A 15373-nucleotide genomic window follows, 5' to 3' on the forward strand; every position below is an offset into this window, starting at 1 on the left:
GTCTCCTGACACCTCCCACCCCTGTCATCCATATAGCCCTCTGCCCAGAGTAGGGAAGGGGCCGGGACTCAGCTGAGGTTTCGGGGCCTGAGGTCTGCAGCTCAGCAGCATGGGAGTCAGCAGTCCAGACTCACCCTCTGCCTGTAGGCCCCGGTCTTCTGCTTCTAGGGGCCAGGACCCCAGACATGCACCCGAGGCCACCTCCTACATGTCAACCCCTGCCCAGGCCAGCTGCAGTGGCCTCACTGAGATGATGGACACTTCTGTCCAAATGTGATTGCCCAGCTGCCGAGTTAATCACCAGCCTCGCCGGCAGTTCCTTCCGGCTTCCATGCAAAGGAAACTGCCAATTATGTTACAATTAATTTCTTACCCAGGGCAAGGCCTGGCTGGAAAAAGACTGGCCACCCAAATGGCCGTCTGATGATTGCGTGCGGTGTGCAGGTCACCAGGCCCCTTTGGCTCCAGGCTCTTGTGCCCCACAGCCCCGGCGGACTGCGTATACCAGCCCTGGCCTGAGGGTGACAAGCGAGGACACCACCGGATTTGACCCTGGTCCCTCCGCCTTAAACAAATCTGTCATCCCACAATCTCAAGCTCCTAGAACAGAGATGGCCCTGCCCATTTCCCCCCACCCCACCCCCACACGACCTCACCCCCACCTCCCAGCCCAGTGCCCTTCTCACCTGTGCTCAGTGTGAACCTGTGAGACTCCTACAGAGCACTCTTTGTGACAGGCCCCATTCAGAGTACTTCGCGTGCATTGTCCTACTTAATACAACTGCCAGAGGTAGGGACGATTATGATTCTTGTCTTACAGAGGGGGAAACTGAGGCAGAGAGCGGCTAAGTACCTTGCCCAAGGCCATGGAGGCAGTGAGTCAGGCCTTACTCCCAGGCCAGTGTGCATGGCCACAGGGCCCTGTGCTCAGTGGCCAGGCACACACGTACAGAGAAGCTAGGGCACCTAACCTGGGCCCCTGAGCCACCCACCCTCCTGCTTGCAGACCAGCTGGAAAATGCTACCATAAATAACCATCCGGCCTCCTTCACCCTCTTCTAAAAGTCAGGTGCCCCTAAAAGTTCCCTTGCATAAATTCACTCTTTAACACATCAGTGAAGTAGGGGGAAGGCACGGGAAGGGGTAACAGGGCAGGAGTCTGCTCAAGCAGCACCCGCCTCACAGGCACAGACACGGGAATGGCTGCAGGGCACACCTGCCGGGGCCCCCAGATGCTCGGGGCCTGACATGCCCGGCACTGCTGGGCACAGAAGTGAGCCACGAAGGGTCCTTCCAGCTGGCCCTGCGGGGTCCCAGCACCACCAAACATTCGAGAAGGTAGATCCAGCAACTTGGCTTCTGTACTTGGATGGTGACCCATGACTGTACCTGAGGGGTCAGGGCAGACCCTGGGAGAGCAGCACCCACACAGGACACCCACATGGGGTGACTGGGACAAAGGTGTCTCCATGACCCCTCAGCAGCCTGTCAGTCAGAGCTGGGCTTTGCTGGGACCACTGCAGCTCCAGGGGGAGCTGGGAGGCCATCCTAGGTCTGGATGCTCCTCCTTGTTATGTCTGAGAGGAATGCGGGGGCCGAGTTGGGAGCCCCATCTTCTAGGGGGCTTGTGGACTTCTGCCAAGCCAGCCTACCCTCCTGCCCCAGCACACGTTCCCTCCTTCGTGAAAGGAGGGGAAGGCTTGGGACGTCACAGTGCTCTGGGAGCACTGGGAGCCCCCCTCAGCCCCTCCCTGCAGCTTCGGGCCTGCTATCCTCTCCTCCCCCAATTCCTGCTGTGAGCACAGGATGTACAGCCAGGGTGGGCTGCAGGCAGGATCCCCAGGCAGGGCCACCAGTCTGTGGAGCAGAAGCTGGTCTCTCCCTCAGGCGGGGGGGCGGGGGGAGCAAGGAAGGCCTCAAGGTACGGTCTGCTGGGAGAGTGGAGGGCAGAGAGCTGGGAAGCCTCCAAGAGAGGCAGGTAGCGGCACAGTGTAGACCTGGGCCAGACCAGTCAGCAAGTCCAGAAGGCCCCCTACATGCCCAGCAGACCAGTGCTGGGCACACACTACCTGCGTTTGGACGCTGTCATCTAGTCCCCTGGGGGCAACAGAGCTCAAAGATCTCAGCTTCAATTGTGAAAAGGAACCCAACTCCAGGGCTGGTGTGGCTGTATGGAAAACAGGTCACAGTAACGAAGTCCTCAACTGATGCCTCCCCATGTGACAGCTCAAAACTCCCTCTGGACCTCAGCTTCCCCATCTGTAAAATGAAAGGGTTACACCTGATGCTGAGGCTCCTTTCCGATCAGATTCTGATTCCCTTATGAGTCTGTGCAGGAGCAGTCACGGAATGAACTTCCTGACCAGGGCCAAGAGGTCGGATGGTGGGCACGATGGAAACTAGGGTGGGCTTTGGCTTAGGTGGCCCCAGTGAGGTGAAGGACATGGGGCTGGAACACGATTAGAACCACACATGTCCTCCTAGGCCCCTGAAAAGGCAAGAGGAAATGAGCCTAAATTCAAAGGAGAGACTGCAGTGTGACAGGAGGAAGCAGAAAGTCGAGGGCAGACCGGGCTACGCTCCTTCACTGCCTGGCCGTGCAACCGGCTGGGCACGTGGCCTCTCTGGGTCTGTCCCCAGCTAAGAACTCCCTGAAAGTGCTGCTGGGACAGCCCAGGTAGAGAGCACCTGCAGACAGAAGCTGGATCTCCTTTCTCCCCACCTCCCCGACTCTGGAATCAGACCTGCCACGCTTGTAAAGGCTTCCTGCTACCCCTCAACCAAGGCCTACCTGCCCCACGCTGGGCTCCGGCAGTTGTGCATCTTCTGGGTGAAAGGTGGGGAGGGGGGGTCACTGCCTCAGTAAGTACCACTGGCAAAGGACTGGCAGCATGACACTGCACAGTGGCAATTACAGTAATCAACTTACCTCTCTGCCTGGTTATATTTAGACTCTGTATTGAGGCAAGACAGGGCAGCCCTGGGTTCCCCTGCTGCTGAGCCGCGCCTTGGCAGGTGGGCTGGTGGGTCACCGGTTCGTGGCATCCCTTCCTTCCTGTCCTTCACAGTGCAGTCCCCGGGCATCAGTGTCTCACGCACAAGGTGTGACACAATTGCTTCTGGGATGTTTAAGTTCAATGAGGCTTTAGGGTCTTCATCTTCTGAGAATGTCCTCAGGGTTCCTGTGGGGTCATGGTGACTCAACCCCCAGAGAAGGACATCAGATGAACTCTTGCCTTCCCCCAAAGGGACCTGGGGCTCAGACACTGACACAAATGCCACTGGACGAAAGTGCTTCTCAGAAATACTTGGAGATTTGATAAAGCAAAGTAAACCCAACAACAAAAACACAACTCACCCCATTAAAACCTTGGCAAAGGACCTAAATAGACGTTTCTCCAAAGAAGAAACAAGTGGCCAAGAAGCACGTGAAAACATGCTCAAGATCACTGATCATTAGGGAAATGCAAATCAAAACCACAATGAGATACCACTTGTAGCCACTAGAATGGCTATAATTAAAAACAAACAAACAAACAGAAAAAATATACGAAGCACCACAACATGAGGTTGTGGTGAAACCAGCATCCTCACATATTACTGGTGGGAATGTAAAATGGTTCAATTGCTGTGGAAGAGTCTGGGAGTTCTTCAAAAAATAAAACTTAGAATTACCATTAGGACCCAGCAGTTCCACTCCTAGGCAGGTACCTAAGAGTGAATGTTCATAGCAGCCTTCTTCACAATGGCCTACAGGTGGACACAGCCCAAATGTCCATCAAGACATGAATGGATAAAGAATGTGGTTGTATCTGCCACGGAACGTCACTCACCCCTGGAAAGGAACGAAGTACCGATATATGCTACAACATGGACGCAGCTCAAAAGCATCAGGATGCGTGAAAGGCCCACTGATGTGAAATATCCCAGTGGACACATCCGTAGAGACAGAGCGGGAATGGCGGTCACCAGGGGTTTGGGTGGAGAAACAGGCAGCAAAACCTGAGGGATGTGGGGTTTCCTTTCGGGGTGCTGACAATGTTTGGGAACCATGTAGAGGTGATGCCTATGCACACTGTACCCCACGCCGCTGAACTGTTTGCTTTAACATGGTTCACTTTATGTTACATGCATCTCACCTCAAGAAAAAAAAAGGAAATTGCAATCATTTGCCACCGTGACCCCCTCCTTCTCCTCCCCTAGCTGCTAGGCCTGACACAGGCCCCTGCTGTGCTGACTAGGAGATGTCACCTGGAAGAGCCAGTGCACAGGGGCACAAGTTCCGGGAGGGACCCCCAGGAGCCTGTGGCGGGGTTCCAGCCTGTGGCACATGGGCTGCTGGCTGTGGGCCCCTCCAGGCCGGCTGCTCAGAGCTCTGTGCCCTCCATGTGCACCCTGGGCATGGAGTGGGTGACGAAGGCGCCACAACCAGGACACACACGGACTGTGTTGGGGTTTCTATCACCAAGTGCAGTCCTGCCTTTCCTCACAGAGACAGGCAGGTGGGCATCTGGGGAAGCAAAGAAGATTCCAAGGGGTCCTCAGTCAGGACCTCCCAGGGTTCCGTGGAGTCATGTCCATGGTCCCACTGCAGCAGGGACCACTCGCAGTTTCCCCAACCCGGCTCACTCCCTCCCGGTGGTGCTAAGCGCACGGTCACCTTGCTTCCACAGGGGGGCGCTGCGCCACTCCACGGCAAGTGGCTGCTGACACACAGCCCTGTGCCTGACTCCACCCTTCTCCTCTCCAGAAAGGAGACCCCACGGTCCGTGTGGAGGGCAGGATGGGAGAGCAGGCTGGACAAAGCCCGTGTCCAGCGCCTGCCCCAGCTTGTGTCTTTCACCGTTTCATTGTTTCTGTCTTTGCCTGTTGCACTGGCCAGAAAAGTCCAAGGAAAAAACTCAATAAACTCTCTCCCTCCACTCAGATGCCCACCAACACTGTGCCAACAGCTCAGCCCCACAGTCACCCCATCCCCAGGTCCTGGCACAGAGCGCACATCTTTCCCAGTGTTTTCTAGCCATTGGTTAAATGTTAGGAAATTACATTTTTAATTTTTCCCTTTCTGGTAGAGTAAGAATCATTTGAATTTTCTGGCAATCACACAGGCACATGGACGGTGGGGGGTGGATTCCAACCAGTTCCAATGAGCATTGTCTTGGCACAGGCTTTCTGATTGTTTTAGCAACAGAGCTCTTTCCCCAGTCAGAGCCCAGATGAGGGCTGGAGCTCCGGGCAGGGCTTGGAGCTCAGCCCCATTGCCTTCTCCTCCCGCGCCACACTGTCCCTCAGGCACTTCTCTGGAGCCCTTGGTCCTGCAGAATCCAGACATCTTCAACCCTTGTCACAGAGGAGCGAAGGCCCTCACATCTGGCGGGCAGGGGGGACTGGGGCCCGCAGGACCTGGACCTTCAGGGACACAGGTGCCACCCCTGAGCAGGTCTGAAGAGCCCCAGCCCCAAAGGACATCACTGATGTCATGGAGAGCCTGCATTGGCTGGCCCACCAGGTGGGCACACACCTATCCAGGTGCACAGGTGACTTTCCTGTGGTGGTGCCCTGTCTGCTATGCTTTGTGGAGCCACCTACAAAGCAAAAGCAAACAGAGGTGTTTGCTTGAGGCTGGCCACCTGCTCTCCTTGAGGGCCCAGGTGGTGCCTGGACTGCCTCCCTCTGGCGTCAATTATTCCACAGAGGCACTTTCTAGGGCCATCAGCTCCAACAGGGGAGGAGCTAAGGGAACAGAGACACCATGCGCCACCTCTTACCTTACCCCCACCTTGCCCAGGGTTCTCAGGGTGGACAGCTCAGGGGTCCACTGGCTTCACAGCGTCCAGACTTGGGAGAAGAGGGAGGGTCCCAGAGGCTCCCACAATTACACAGCTATGGGACCAGAGCTCTATGGAAGCCCAGACCTCATCTGGTCCCAGAACTCAGGGAAGATGAGCTGTGGAAGGACCAGGTGGGGAGGGAAGACAGGGGAAGGGCCCAGTCCACAGGGCCTCTAAGTCCTCAGGGGCTCTACGCCCAAAGAGGATCTGTCTTCTAAGGTCCTCAAAGTTAGGTGGAGCCCTGACTCGGGAGTCACAGCCTCCCCAAAACCCCCAATGCCAGCCCTGGGCTGTCACTCTCTGCCACTCTGGGGTGGGGAAGGGAAAGCCAGGTGGGATCTCAGAGGCCTAAGCCTTCTGACCCTTTCAAGCCCCCCAGGAGTGCCTTCCCCAGGCCCCCAGAGAGACATCTTGGGCCTGACCTCTCTAAGTCTTACTGACCCCTCCAGCCTTCCAGGGGCCAAATCACCCCATCCCATACAGCTCAGAAGAGGGAAGGCAAATGAGGAGGAAGGAAGGAATGGGAGGGAGGTGGCAGGGAGACAGATGACCCCTCACTGCCCTCAAGTCCCTCGACCCACAGCCATGATGGCCACTTCACAGTGTGGCTGTCCACTGGCCACTGCCACCCTCCCCCATGGCCTGCCTCCTGCCTGGCCTCCATCTGAAATCATACACACACTTGAGATAAGTGCCGGCTTCCTTTATTGCCCATGTCTGTCCCTGAAAGTAACAGCTATGAGGTCACAGGGCTCTTCTGGTGTCCCCCACAGTACATCCCTAGCCCTGGGAAGCTGTGGTAGCTGTAGAATGTGTGTGGGCTAATCCCTATTACTGCGACTCTTACTATTACGTCGTTCACTCAGAAAAACAACTGCATAAATGAGGAGGAGGAGGGGGGTCAGCCTCTGAACCGAGTGGCCACCAAGGTCACTGCATTAGACCCCCACACCAGGAAGTGTCCTCCCCACACTCAGAGGAAGGGGGAAAGGGCTCCACAGTAGAAATGTAGCTACTTCCACAGCACGGAAGGAAGAGCCACTTTGGGGAGGGGGCACTTCTTCAACATTGCCTTTTTTTCTGGGTGTCCCCTTGGGCACTTCCTTCTCCCAGTCTGTCCTGGAGTCCTGGGGTGGAGGGCCCTGCCCTGGACAAGGGTACACAGTTGCACCCATGCCCCCTGAAGCCCAGCCTTGCCCCTCACCCTACCCCCTCTCTCTTCAGTGCAGTAGCTTCTGTCAGGTGCTGGGTCCCCAGGAAAAAGGTGGGTGCAGAGGACACACTTCTGGCCTGCACTCCCAGCACACAAACCTCTTCCTGCCACACCAGAGCACACATGCATCCTCCCCTGGGGCCGGCCATGACAGAGCCATGCCTGGTGGCAGTCCCCAGACTCACAAGACTCCCAGCAATCAGCTAAAGCAGTGGTCCCATCTGAGAAACCAGCTGAGACCCAGAGGGAATCCTGTTTCAGGAGACTCAGCACAGAGCTATACTACACTCTCATACCTGGGCCAGGCTGTCCCCAAGGTCCCTGGAGCTCCGATCAGGTGAGTCACTGGTGTGGGAGCAGGCTCAGGGCCACCTTCCCATGCCAGGACCCCTCCTCAGCCCCACCCGATTCCCACCACCTCTGGCCCAGAGAATGGGCTTGCTGAAAGTCAGAGACCTAGGGGTGGGGAGTCACCAAGTCCTCTCTCTGGGCTCAAGTTCACAGGCCACGGGAGCCTCAGTTGCCTCACCGGTGAAATGGGAAAACAGGGTTTTGGGAGGACACAGTGAGCTAGCAGACAGGAGTGCTCAGCATAGACCAGCAGGCTATGAGCCCCCTGTGATGTGGCTGATGCCGCATCCAGTGATGGCCTTGGGAGGGAGGTGTCCTCTCTCAGGTCTCAGGGTGGGGGAAGGCCTCAGTGGGAGTGGCAGCTTCCTGCCCCTTCCTTCCCCTAGTACCGCAGGCTCCGTTTTAACAGATACCATAATTTTTAATTAGTTTTCTCCTCCCTTGCCTGAAAGTCCATTAGCTCCCCATCAGGTGAATGAGTCCCATTTTCTTCACACCACCAAGGAAACTGATTTAGTTAGCCATCCCTCAAGCGATTTTGTAGAATAAAGACAATTCAGCAATGGGCTCGCAAAACTTTCCCGTTAACTCTGCTCTCAGGCTCCACCCTAAGGAGCCCCCCAGCTGGCTCAGCCTCTGTCCCCAGGTAGGTTGGTCCCTGCTGGGGTGTAGGGCAGCCAGTTTGGGTCAAGCTCTCAGAGGCCAGAGGGACTTAGCGGGGAGTGGGGTAAGAGGATAGGGCCCAGGAGAGCCTGGGGAAGCAGGACCCACCTTCTATTAGCCCCTGGCCAAAGAGAAGGGAGGAGCCGAAAGTGGGGCAGCCTCCCTGGCCAGGGGCCACTCAGACACCTGCTGGTCCAGGCAGGAGCAGCTGCCCAGGCCTTCCTCACAGCAAGAAGGCTGAGCAAAATGGGACCTAAGAAGCCAGGCCAGGAAGATGAGAAACGTGATGCTGCTGAGGAGTTGCAGGCGGCCAAGGAGATGGTGCTGGACAGGGGTCAGCCGGGGACATGTGCAGGTGGAGTCCCAGGAGCCGGGATTCTCACTCCTCATCTATGCCTCAGGGATGGCTGCACCTGAGCTGAGCAGCAAAGGGCCAAAAACTCTTCTAAGAACAACTCTTAGGTGGAGGTTCCCTAGCTCTGGTTTAAAGATAGCCAGGGCTGATGGCTGGGGGTGGGGTGGGCGGGCCCAGTGCCCCTGTGTGCATATGCGGGATCCCAGTGTGCGTGAGTGGCAAGGAGGGGAGTGTGTGTGTCCACAGGTATCATGAACATGTCTCCTTGAGAAAGGGCAGGAGTGTGTCCTGGTGATGACTATGAGTGTGAGCATGTGTGTGCAAAAATGGATGTGGGGGTGTGTGTGTGTGGGTGTGAACACAAATACCAGGGTGTAGGTGAGAAGGCAAGTCCTGCCCTGTCGGGTAGTCTGTGTCTGCGTGGGCACCTTTTTTGAAGGTGTGTGCGGCTACACACAATAAGAGTAGGGGGAGGCAGGCTGGGGGGGGTGTCTATGTTCCATGGCCTTGCTCTGGGTCTCCCTGGGTCCTCCAGCCCACCCCTGCCAGCCCAGAGGCGGCGCTCGCTGCTCCTTCCCTGCTCTCTGCTCATGGCCACTGACCCCTTCCGAGTCACCTCCCATACCCACCTCCTGTCAGTCCCCCAGCACCGAAGGGAGCTTCCGGTCTTGGGGAGGTATCTTGCCCAGCAGGGGATGACCTGCATCCTCTAGAGACCCAGCCCCTCCTCCCAACAGGTCAGGCACTGGAGCGCTGCATCCACAAGAGGGCGCCCAGAGGCCCCGCTGCTCCCCGCCTGGGCGGGTCCAAGCGCAGCTGCAGGCACGCTAGTGGCAGCGGGGAGCGGCTCACTGAGACCCAGGCTCCGGCAGTTCCAGGGCTGCTGCTCCTAGTAGAGGGCACCCACAGGCCTCTCCAAGGCCTCGGCGGTCTCTTCCTGTGTGGTGTGGGGCCACCGCTCCACTCTCAGTGCCACCAATCGTGGTTTCTTGGTCATCCCAAGGGAAGGATGGGCAGAGTTGGGGGTTCACTGTCCCTGGATTGGAGAGCCTGTCTTTGGTCACCCAACTCTGTGGACCACAGCGATAGAAAAGCCACCTATTCCTGCCAAGTGCCACAGGCCCACCCTTGCAGCCCAGCCCCCACAGTTCAGCCCCCCCACAGTTCCACTGAGCACAGCAGCTAAAGCACAAGGCTGTGGAATGGTATGGGGAAAGCCTCTGAAGGCTGCTGAGGCTGCACTCAGCACACTGCTTCTGGCTCACACCTGACCACAAGTCCACAATTACAAAGTTGCAACCCAAGAGTTACAGGAGATCTCTATAACACCCTGTTCCTGTTTACTTCTGCCCTGCTGCCCCCAGGCTCTATTCACAGCCTCCTGCTCTCTTCCTCTAGCAGCACTGAGCCCAGGGTCCCAATACTGGAAACAGATTCCCTTCCCACATTCATCCCCACGGCAAAGAAAGGGCTTCTCCCCTGCCCTCTCTATGACGCATTGAGGATTCTGGCTTCAGTATCTGCTCCTTGACACTGGGATCCAGTCACACAAACGAAGCCTTGCGCAGGCCTGTGAACCCGGAATCTGTGCAGGACCTGGGCCTAGACACAGGGTGCCACGGCCTCTTCTGTCCCCAAAGGCCATAGGGAGAGAAAACCCTTTGTAAGTAGTGTTGGGGAGGTAGCCAGGGCTGTTTCCCTCTTTGAGGGAAACTTCATTCAGAAGCACAGCAGGAGGGGATCAGTCAGGGACGGTTTGAACGGAAGTAAAATGCATGGCCGAGGGGAGTAAAGATTCTATCTACCGCCTTGGGGTTCATCCTGTCAGGGTTTGGGGGTGGGGTGGTGACCAGCCTTTGCAAGAGCATATCTAATGCTCCCAGCACCAACACTGGTGGCACACGGCCCTACACCCTACTCCAAGATGGTCAAAAGTGCTTATTAAATGTTGACCCAGAGCCATCATACGGTCCCAAAGGCCGCACTTTCAGATGCCCCTGCCTGGCAACGGCGTGCGACTCTTAAAAAGCCTGCCTGGTGAGGCTCGACCGCGGTGGGCCCTCCGTGGGCTGCGCTGGGCCAGTCTGAGTGGGCCATCGAGGGCAGGCTTCCCAGAAACCACAGGCTTTTAGGTTTTTTAAAAAGATTTGGGCGGCAAAAAACTCACGAGGGAAAAGCAACGTTTTATAAAAGAGGAGATCCCCTCCTCACCCCACTGCGGGCCAGGGGATCACGGCAGGAGGAGGAATGAACCGACGTGGAGCGCGGAAAGGAAACCAGGACGCAGCGATCTTTTGCAGAAACAGAACTCCGTGCACAGGTCGCTGGCTTTCTAGGGCTATCTCACCCGTCCCGCGCTATCTGCGACGAAAGGGCGACAGTATCTGTCCGCTTCGGTCCAAGCGCGACCAGACTGCGACGCGCGGCTGCAGCTCGCACCGTGAACAGCGACCTCGGCCGCCGGGCCCAGCCCGCGACCCGCCCAGCTTGGGGCCTGAGGCTCCCTGCTCGCCGCACCACCTCGCTCCCCGCCCCGCCCCTGCGGCCCGCAAACGCGCTGCCTGCGGCCCGCCGCAAACAGGACGGCGTTTTCGATTGCGTCCACTCCACCACTCCAACTTGGCCCCGGCCGCCAGCAGGACTTACCTTCGCCGAGCAGCGGCAGCAGAAGCAGCCACCGCAGCCCCGCCGTCGTCTTCGCCATCGCCCGTGTGCGCCGGGACCGCGGCAAGAGGATGGTGGCTCGGACAGGGGGTGTAGGCGGCGGGGTGTAGTGCTCAGCCGGGCCGCTCCATCCCGCCCGGGACGCGGCGGACGCGGCGGACGCGGAGGACACTGCGGGCGCGGAGCGTCGGAGCGCGACACCGGGGCGCTCTCCGCTGCTTGGGCCGGGCTCTGATCGCCGGACTGAGGCAAGGCAGGCGCGGGCTGCGCGGGAGGAGCGGGCAGGGGCGGGGCGGCGCTGCCAGGGGGGCGGGCCGGGCGGGGCCAGGGACCGAGCGGGTGCGGTAGGGGCGGGGCTCGGGATACCCGCCCGGCAGCGCCCAGTGCGGAACCAGCAAGGCTCCAGTAGCGGACCAGTGCTGGACGTGGGGTGCGGGTGTGGTCTAAGCGGAACAGGAGTAGGAGCGAGGTGTGGGGCGCCGGGTGCTGGCCTGCCAACCTCAGCCCAGTCCGCACGCACAGCCACTCTTTCTCAGCCTGTGCGCCCTCGCTGTACCAACCCTTCACCCTTCCCCGCCTCCCACACGAGACAATTAAACCACGCGGGGATGCGGGGTCTGGGCAGCCTGGCTGGGATGCACCCGAGCGGACCTGGGGACCAGGCTCTTGGCGCGGAGCGCATCCTCCGCCATTTCTCAGACCTGGTCCTGGTGGCCTAGTGGGGTGCTTGGAGAGTAGCCACCCCTAAAAGAAGAGCTCTTTGGATGTGGAACTGAGTTGGAGAGCGCGTAGCAGGGAGGGACAGGAGCCTCAAATAATGTAATGTTCGCCCAAAGAAAGGATACCCACAAACACATACAATCCCAGAAAGGGGGAACTCAGGACCTTTAACATGGGGTTCCTGGGATGAGGTGAAGACGGGTTCTAGACCTCTGTGGGAAAAACCCACCGTTCTCCTCCTACCCCCTAGCTACCTTTTGAGGTCCTGCCTCCACCAGGGCCAGAGGAATGGAAGCCTTGGGGTGGGAAGGTCCAGCGCACCTTGGCCTTGGGGGCGCCCTTCAGGGTCTCTTCTTCCTGCTGTGCACACGAGGCTGGGGCTCCACCCTCTTGCCTGGCCAAGCTCAGGGCTGAATACGAGGTCTGCACATCACTCTGCAGATATGAAGTCAAAGTGAAGTCAGCCTTGCAGGCAGGAGGAGGAGCTGCCAAGACAGGATGGCTGGGGGTTCTGCCAGCTGAGATGGCCAGAGCCGGCCTGTGGCAAGAGGCCAGGGCACAGCATGCCCGGCTCTGGAGAGCCCCCCTTCAGCCATCAGACCTTGTGCTGCCTGTCTCACATGCCCAGAGCCCCACACCCTCGGATTTATAGGGCTGGTGGCCACGGGGCTCCCTTGTTTGTAGATAGACCCTTATTTCTGGTGCTAATGGCTACCAAGGCTGGACACTCGGGGCTGTGCCCAGGGAAGGGACCTGAGTAGAAAGGGAGGGGCTGAGGGGGACTTTACTGTTACAAACAGGCTCCTGTGGCAGGAAAATGCAGAAGGAAGAGGGGTGACTTGACCCATTCTTCCAACCATCCCCACCCTAGTACCTCCCAGGGAGTACCCTGGCCAGGCCTTGGCTGACACTGAACAGGCTGGATTCTGGCTGGCTCTGTGTGTCCCATCGGAGGCTGTGCTCCTGCCTGGGTCCCCCTCCCCCTCCCACTCTCTTTCCATCTCCACCCTTGGGGGTCTTGAATAGATGCCTGACACTATGGAGTGGGCATTGCCCTCCTTTTAGATCAGTGTCAGGGGAGCCTCACATTTGTACCATTGCACATACATGTACATGTGTGTGCATATGTGCATATGTATGTACTAACATGTATGGACTTGGGTGTGTACCCTCCCCCACGTGCACGCGCAGGGACTTGTCTGGAGGGCACCCAGTAGGGGAAAGGAGTGAAGTCCTGGGCTTGCTGGCTTCGGACTACGGGCGGGGGCTGACTCAGCCCTGCCTAGGATTGTGCATTGGCTTAAGATCCAGAACATCAGAATGGTAGGAAGGCGCTTCTTCTCCCAGCAAAGAGGAAATGAATGCAGCCTCCCTGAGGTCCCACAGGGCAAGGTCAGAGCCTGAGCTTCAGCCGAATCCAAAGGTGCTGGTCTGATTCCCCAGGAAGCCCCTCCCTTTGCTCCACTTTGTCCTAGGGGCGCCTGGGACAGTTGCATGGGAGAGTTTGCAGGAGGTTCCTGTTCTCTGTCCTGGCTTCCCCTAGTCATCTCTCTCTGTGCCTCAGCTTCCAACTATAAACATCCCCCTCAGAACGGATGAGGATAGAAAAGGGAGTATGTGTGAGGGTGGAGCTCAGTGCCAGGCACAAGTGAGTGCTCCATCAATCATAGCCATACCTATGCTTGGGACTTGGCTCTCTCATCCTTGCCCTGTTGAGGGACATGGGCTTCCATAGGCACTGAGAAGCTCTCTAGGAGCTGGGTAAGGGGGGTACATCCCAGTGTTGTCAGTGCTCCCCACCCCTGCCCACAGCCCCCCTTTTATCATAGATTCCGGGGCTCCACCTCCATAAAAATCGACATCTTAAAAAAGAGTCCCGCGAGAGGTTCTGATACGGGATTCTGCTTTGGAGTGAGTCAGAGCAGTTTGAATTTTGCCACTTACAGTCGTGTGACATTGCACAAATCACTGTACCTCTCTGGTTTTGCCATTTCTAAAATGGGGGCTAAAATAGTGCTCCCCCATCTGGATGGCTGGGAGGAATGACTGAAATAGTGTTAGTGAGGCCTTGCTCTCAGCACAGGATAAGGTGCTCCATGGGCGGGCAACTCACAGGTTATTCCTGCAGCATTCCTTGCCTCTGAGCAGGTGAGGCCTACCTGGAGCCCCTTGGGTCTGGCCCCAAAAGACAGCTCAGGGAAGGGACAGCACAGACAGGGATCCCATCTGGTGCCGGCTTGTCCAGGTGGGGAGGAGCTGCTGGTGATCATGGACCAGGGTGCTCTGTGATCATGGACCAGGGTGCTCTGTGATCATGGACCCAGGTGGCTGTGGCAACTCAGGGAGAAAGTCTGCTTTTAGGAGTGGAGACTGAGTGTAAGGATAGGAAATCCTGGCCCCAGGGACCTTACAGGGACGAGGAAACAAAGCCAGCAGCACAGCCCAATCCTGCAGGCACTAAAAGGCTAGACATTATTCCAGGAACTGCTGACTGAGGCCTGTTAGGCCCCTGCCTGGGGCCAGATGTGGTCAGAGGGGGTCCGGGAGGGGGTCTCAGGCAGTGTGACACAGAGGCTGGAAGCATAGGGGCTTTGAAGCTGACTGTGTACTGTAGCTAGTTGCTTGCTTACTTAGTTTCCCCTCTGTAAGCAGAGGTAATAAACCGCTGCACTGTCACTCCACTGGGTGTTAAGGTACAGGCATGTCTGTTTGCTGTCCTCCAGGTGCAGCTGCAAGGAGAGCCAGTGCTCACTAGCCGGCTGTGAGGGCCCACCGTGGGGCTCCCCATCCACTTACCTCCATTTCAAATATGCTGTCCCCATAACACACAACACACCAGGCTGGGGCTCCAAGGTGTGACTCAGGAACATCCTTCCCCTGACTGTGTGGAGGCCCTGCCTGCCTTCCTCTCACACACAGCTGGTATTTGAAGACAGGACCTCAGCCTGGCCAATGAGAGGACCCTCCTCAGGCCTGACCAGTAGCTGGGTGTTAGCTCAGGCAGGCCAGTCTCAGTTGGGCTGCCTTGTCCAGACCGCCCAGGGCTCCAGAGCAGGAGCAACTGTGTCCTGCATACTGTCAGAGACCCTGAGGCTCAGACAGGGCCCACCTCCACCTGGAAGGCCTGACCTCAACTCTTTGCCCCAACTCACCCTTCCATGGACCCCACAACAGACTTGTCTCCTCTGAATTTCTTTCCTCTCCCTTTTCCCTCCCCTTCTCTGCTTTTCTGCCTTCTCCTTTCATGCCTCCTCCGCTTCCCTCTTCTCGAGGAGGAATCTCAGCTCTATTCCTTTCACCTAGCCCCAGAACCAGGCTAACTGTGTCCCTGGGACTCGGCTTCCTCATCTGTACCTGGGAATGTCATACGGTTAGTGCCTCGCAGTGTTGTGAGGCCACACCCAAATGGTGCATTAGCAGGATCTGCACAGTTCCTGGCTCAGGAGGCGTTTTCCTCCCTCTTCTTTCAGCGTCCTCTAAAGTCCAGGGAGCTGTCTGGCTGGGAGGCCAGGGCAGTGGCATGTTGTGAAGGCTGCAGGTGGGCTCTGAGCTGTGTCCTGGCTTTGTCTCTTGTCT

The 15373-nt window shown here is 57.7% G+C and overlaps 1 protein-coding gene across 1 annotated transcript in view; it reads right to left on the reverse strand.

Annotated features, from left to right (window-relative positions):
• RET (ret proto-oncogene) overlaps positions 1–11350 on the reverse strand; it is a 53590-nt gene extending 42240 nt beyond the window's left edge. The window contains exon 1 of the mRNA XM_033130917.1: positions 11060–11350. Coding sequence (XP_032986808.1) covers positions 11060–11117 — 58 coding nt within the window. The 5' untranslated portion in view covers positions 11118–11350. The remainder of the gene's footprint in view (positions 1–11059) is intronic.
• Positions 11351–15373: the final 4023 nt, after the last annotated feature.

Source organism: Rhinolophus ferrumequinum, chromosome 16, assembly GCF_004115265.2.
Source record: "Rhinolophus ferrumequinum isolate MPI-CBG mRhiFer1 chromosome 16, mRhiFer1_v1.p, whole genome shotgun sequence".
In the NCBI taxonomy this organism is placed as follows: domain Eukaryota; kingdom Metazoa; phylum Chordata; class Mammalia; order Chiroptera; family Rhinolophidae; genus Rhinolophus; species Rhinolophus ferrumequinum.